Below are 6,073 nucleotides of genomic sequence, written 5' to 3'. Positions count from 1 at the left end.
ATTGTTGTTTGGTGGGTCCGGGCTGGGGATTCGAACCCGCCACCTTAGGTGTACGTGGCTGGCGCCTTAGCCAGTTGAGCTATAGGCGCCGAGCCAATTCTTCTTCTCTTGAAAGCAGTTTCATGAAGAAGTAGATCTAAATATCCCTAATTAACGTGGTAGGCTGTTACTGATATGAATAAGATCTAAAACAATCCAATCGGTAAGACCTCATTTTCAACAATCTATTGATCTATCTACTGCATGTGTAGAAAAAGATGTAAAAAGGTGCTTGTCAAAAGTGTTGCCAGTTGATGTCCTTCTGCAAAGTAGGATTGGCAAGGTAGGTGTATGAAAAAGACAGTGACTTTCACTTTATACTTTAAATATTTTTATGTTGTCTACTTTTCCCATTATAGTATTACCATTGAAATTAAGAAGATAAAAATCCATAAATTACTGTCACGGTGCCATTTTTGACAGCTGTAACAACTGGTATTTGCTATGAGGCAGGTTCTGTTCTATTCTAAGTGCTTTAAACATACCATCTCATTTAAATATGCACGAAGTCTATGAAGCAGATGTTAGATGTGTGCCTGCCCATTTCATCAATGAGGCACACAGGAAAAGGCAGGGTGAGAAAGGGTAGAAAATACAGTAAACAGATAAATGCTTATTAGGCTCTTCTATCTGCAAGGATGGGTAATTAAAATTAAGAGTGGTAAGAACACTTATGTGCTCACCCTGCAGGCCTAGGTGACCCAGATGTACTCCGCATAGAGCTCTCCACTCGAGGACTAGCCACATCAGGAGGCTGAGGGGGAATGAGGGTTTTCCGAACTGCCATTCTGAAAGAGATAAGAGATAAACCCAGGAAATAGCAGTCAAGGGCATTAAAGGATAAGAAATAGACAATACACATCTGTCAGGCATACTTATGACAAAATAAAAGTGCTACACAGACTATGCATTTTTTAAATGGGTTTTAATTTTATCAAATAACAAAAGTACATTTTGAAAAAGCCAAATCGTACTAAAAAAGCTTTTAACAAAGTACAGCATGTCCCTTCCCTATCCCTGCCTGCTTCCTGCCAGTCTCTCTCCAGGAAGCAACCATTGTGACTCTTTAAGCTGCTGCTTACAGCACGCCATTATATCCTTTTTACTTGATGTTATTAAAATTGAAATCCATACCAAGTATTTATACAATCATTATGCTTTTTTTTTTTCTGTTGCCTGGGCTAGAGTGCAGTGGTGTCATCATAGTTCACTGCAATTTCCAACTCTTAGGGCCAATCCTCCTGCCTCAGCCTCCCTAGTAGCTGGGACTACAGGTACCCACCACCCACACTCAGCTAATTTTTTTTTATTTTTGTAGTGACTCCACTCTTGCTCAGTCTGGTCTTGAACTCCTGAGCTCACACCATCCTCTAGGCTCGTCCTCCCAGAGTGTTAGGATTACAAGTGTGAGCCACTGAGCCTGGCTTTATGCTTATGTTTAAATGGACCTGAGTAAGTTCATATGTATAAAGAGCTGAGCCCGTTCCTGGAAGTCAAGTGAAAAAGTTCATCAAGGAAGAGTTAGAGGTCAACTGTGTCAGTGCAACAGACAGGCCACGTAGGCTCTGCTGGAGAATCACCCTTTGGGCTAACAATGTAGAAGTTAAGTCTTGACATGTCTAGTTCAGTAGAGTGATGGAAACAAATGCCAGATGAGAACAGGTTTGAGAGAAAATCGCTAAAACCAGAATATGCCAGTTTATAAGAACTAATCATTAATAGATCCAGGTATAGATCATAACAGCTGCTAACGTATCAAAAAGGGTGACCACCAGACATCATCTCTATCCTAGTAAAAACTAAACCACCAATCCTGCCACAAGAACAAAAACAACAACAAAAAAAATTTTTTTTTTTTTGCTGTTTTTGGCCAAGGCTGGGTTTGAACACACCACCTCCAGCATATGGGGCCGGTGCCCTACTCCTTTGAGCCACAGGTGCTGCCCACAACAAAAAATTTTGATGAAACCTTTAGTTGAATTCCAAATATTTAAGTCCTAATCTCTGTTAACTATAAATGCGACCTTTCTTAAAAAGAGGCAATTAAGTTAAGGCTCTAAAGATTAAGTTAAGTCCCTAAATCCAACTACAGAAAGGAAAGGGAGATATGAGACCCACATGCACCAAGGGAGGGCCATCTAAGTATGAAGGCACAGACTAGAGAGCTGCGTCTATAAGCCAGGAACACAAAGGACTGCCAACAACTACAGCAGTTAGGAAAGGGGCATGAATCGATTCTCACGAGAGACCTTGGAGGGAATCCATCCTGCTGATGCCCGGATTTCAGAATATTAGCCACTAGAACTAGATCACAAATTTCTGTTGCTTTAAGTCACTAAGCTTTTTTTTTTGTCCCTGGTATAGTGCCCTGGCATCACAGCTCACAGTCTCAAACTCTTGGGCTTTGGGGGTGAGAAGAGGTGTATGGGGGGAGGGAGGGTGATTGGTGGGGTCACCTCTATGGTTTACCTTACAAGGGTACAAGTGAATCTTTCTAAAAGCAGAGTATGAACGTTTTAACTCAATAGCTAAGAAAATGACATGAAGGTTATGTTAACCAGTTTGATGAGAGTATTTCAAAATGTATATGAAAACAGCACACTGTACCCCATGATTGCATTGATGTACACAGTTATGCTATAAGAAATAATAAAAAAAAAAAAAACTCTTGGGCTTAAGCAATTCTCTTGCCTTAGCCTCCCAAGTAGCTGGGACTACAGGTACCCACCACAATGTCTCTAAAATATTTTTAGAGATGAGGTCTCACTCTGGCTCAGGCTGGTCTTGAACCCATGAGCTCAGGCAGTCCACCCTCCTCGGCCTCCCAAGTGCTAGGATTACAGGCGTGAAACACCCTGCCTGGCTAAGCCACCAAGTTTGTGGCAATTTGTTGCAACAGTACTAGGAAACCAATACAATGGAAATCTCACTGATGAAATCCAGAAAGAGAAACTATCATACAAGAGATCAAGGCTCTTTAACAAATAAACTGCAAAAGAAAGAACGGAGGTGAACTTATATACTAAAATGGTCTTGGGGCTTGGTGCCTAGAGCACAGCGGTTATGGCACCAGCCACATACACTGAAGGCGGCAGGTTCAAATCCAGCCCAGGCCAGCTAAACAATGACAACTGCAACAACAAAAAAAAGCCAGGTGTTGTGTCGGGTGCCTGTAGTCCCAGCTACTTGGGACGCTGAGGCAAGAGAATGGCTTGAGCCCAAGAGTTTGAGATTGGCTCGGCGCCTATAGCTCAACCAGCTAAGGCGCCAGCCATGTACACCTAAGGCGGCGGGTTCGAATCCCCAGCCCAGGCCCGCCAAACAACAATGACGGCTGCAACCAAAAAATAGCCGGGCGTTGTGGCGGGCGCCTGTGGTCCCAGCTACTTGGGAGGCGGAGGCAGGAGACTTGCTTGAGCCCAGGAGTTGGAGGTTGCTGTGAGCTGTAATGCCACGGCACTCTACCCAGGGTGACAGCTTGAGGCTCTGCCTCAAAAAAAAAAAAAAAAAGAGTTTGAGATTGCTGTGAGTTGTGATGCCAGGATACTCTACTGAGGGTGACATAGTAAGACTCTGTCTCAAAAAAACCCCAAGAAAACCCAAAAAGGTCTTGGAAGTCATATTGACAAAGCCAAATTTGTGCATATTATCAGAATACCAATTCAAACAACCAATAATGAAACAAAATTCATGACATTTGAGATCATTGGCAATTTGAACAATAATTGCACATTTGATATTAAGGGATTACTGTTTTTCAAAGCATGTATCTATCTCTTGATAGACACATGATGTCCAAGATTTGCTTCAAAATAATATGGCAGAAGGTAGTGGGCAGGTATATAGATGCAACAAAATTGGCTATGAACCAAAAAGCTGATGATTGAAGTTGGGTGGTAAATATATATCCATATGTTCAAAATTGTATTATGTTTAAACTTTTCCATAATGAAAAGTAATGAAAAAACAAAAAAGACCAATCTCTCTACTATCCCCCAACTAGCAGAAAAACATGATATCCAAGAATAAATTTAACAAAAAGTGAGCTCCACCACTATAAACCCAGAGAATGACCAAACTTAAGTGTCAATAACAAGTGCTGAAAATGAAGCAATGATTCACACTGTTATCAAGAGTGTAAATGGAGATTAACTTGGAAAACCACTGGGATCATCTACTAGAATTGACACAAATACAACCTGTGACCTAGCAAATTCCTCCTAGGCATGTAATAGAAGTACACTGATATAGAAATCAAAAGTCATACACAGAAATGTGCAGGATAACACAGGCACATATCCATGGATAAACTATGGTATTATTACACTATGATATTTTATACAGTAATACAAAAATTATGATCACATGCAAAAGTGTGAATTACGCAAAACCAGATGACAGAAGTCACATTTACATAAAATTCATAATATATGATTCTATAGGGTAACTTAAAAAAACTGGTGATCGGCTCGGCGCCTATAGCTCAACTGGCTAAGGCGCCAGCCACCTACACCTAGGGTGGCAGGTTCGAATCCCCAGCCCGGACCCACCAAACAACAATGACGGCTGCAACCAAAAAATAGCCGGGTGTTGTGGCGGGCGCCTGTGGTCCCAGCTACTTGGGAGGCGGAGGCAGGAGACTCGCTTGAGCCCAGGAGTTGGAGGTTGCTGTGAGCTGAGATGCCATGGCACTCTACCCAGGGGGACAGCTTGAGGCTCTGTCTCAAAAAAACAAAAAAAAAACAAAAAAAAACTGGTGATCTTTGGGAAAAGGTGGGGGTAGTGTTCTATTTCTTGACCTATGCAGTAGTTGGATATGTTTACTTTATGCTAGTTAGACCATATTTCATATTTTTCTGTTTTCTGTATTTTGAAAAAATGTGGAAAGTGACTGGCAGAAGTAGAGGTAGCAAATACAAAAAAAAATTCTTTTTGCTGGAAGAAGCTAGAAAATGAGGTGGTAGATAGCAGAGCAAAGTGGGCTCAACAGAAGGCTTCTTTTCTGTTTTTTAAGATGAAAGAGATGACAGAATGTGTATACTTTTCATGTGAATGACCCACTAACAAGATAAAAAATGGTAACGTCGGAGAGAAAGGGATGGGAGCAGCAGCACTGTTCTTGACTAGGCAAGGGAGGGGAGGGGAGATACTCTGAGAAGAGCAGGGCGAGCTCTTCTACAGGAACAGGAAGCAGGACACGGAGTACTGACACTAAGGTGATAGCTGTAGTCTGGGAAAGTTCCTTTTGATCATTTCCCACTTCTCAAAAATATAAGGAGCAAGTTTATTAGCTAATGGTGAAGATGGGAGAAGAGGTCTAGAAAGTTTGAGAGGAGAAAATATAAAAGGAGTGTACACTTTCTTGGCCTAGTCTGAGATTAGAGAGAGATCTCTGAGGCCAATTAACCGCAATCGGTGGAGTACTTTCCCTGCCATAATCTGCTGCACACATGTCCGCACGTGTTAAGCAGAAAGTTGGGTTTAACTTTTGTTTGGACTAGGCAGAGTGGGGCAAGAACTTTAAGCTATATGCAAGGAAATGACTGGAAGTGACCACAGACTGTGAATCAGGGAAAGCAGAGAAGAGGCCATGAAGGCAGTGAGGAACATGAAAGGACAAGACTGGAGATCACAGGGGTCCTGCTGGAGCTGCAGTACTGCTGGGAAGAAAGAGAGAAGGTGGGCTGTGGGGCACAGAGTGCAGAGACAAGGTCAGGTAAGGTGGCCCGAGTGTTCGCTGTGTGTGCACACTGCTGGGGAGGCCAGCAGGGGAGAAGCATTCAAGCACCCGAGGGGACAGAGCTGAAAGCCACTCCTGTTTATTACAGGTGAAGAACAGAAGTCCTACCATCACACAAGAGGGCCAGACAGGACTTCTGTAGGGCATGCAAACATATCTGCAAAGTTAAGCCTGAATCTCATTCAGCCCTTAAGAGCAGCTTTGTCGGCTCGGCGCCTATAGCTCAACCGGCTAAGGCGCCAGCCACGTACACCTAAGGTGGCGGGTTCGAATCCCCAGTCCGGACCCGCCAAA

At 42.8% G+C, this 6,073-nt stretch overlaps 1 protein-coding gene across 4 annotated transcripts in view; it reads right to left on the bottom strand.

Moving 5' to 3' along the window:
- The window catches only part of SAP130 (Sin3A associated protein 130), a 102,611-nt gene that overhangs the window by 32,634 nt on the left and 63,904 nt on the right, over nt 1-6,073 (bottom strand). For all 4 annotated transcript variants that reach the window (XM_023519385.1, XM_023519386.1, XM_003800327.3 and 1 more), the window contains exon 15: nt 723-827. In XM_023519385.1, coding sequence (XP_023375153.1) covers nt 723-827 — 105 coding nt within the window. The remainder of the gene's footprint in view (nt 1-722; nt 828-6,073) is intronic.

This window comes from Otolemur garnettii, unplaced genomic scaffold, assembly GCF_000181295.1.
Source record: "Otolemur garnettii isolate 467f Iridium unplaced genomic scaffold, OtoGar3 scaffold00173, whole genome shotgun sequence".
NCBI lineage: Eukaryota > Metazoa > Chordata > Mammalia > Primates > Galagidae > Otolemur > Otolemur garnettii.
This window is presented reverse-complemented; position numbering and strand designations above follow the sequence as displayed.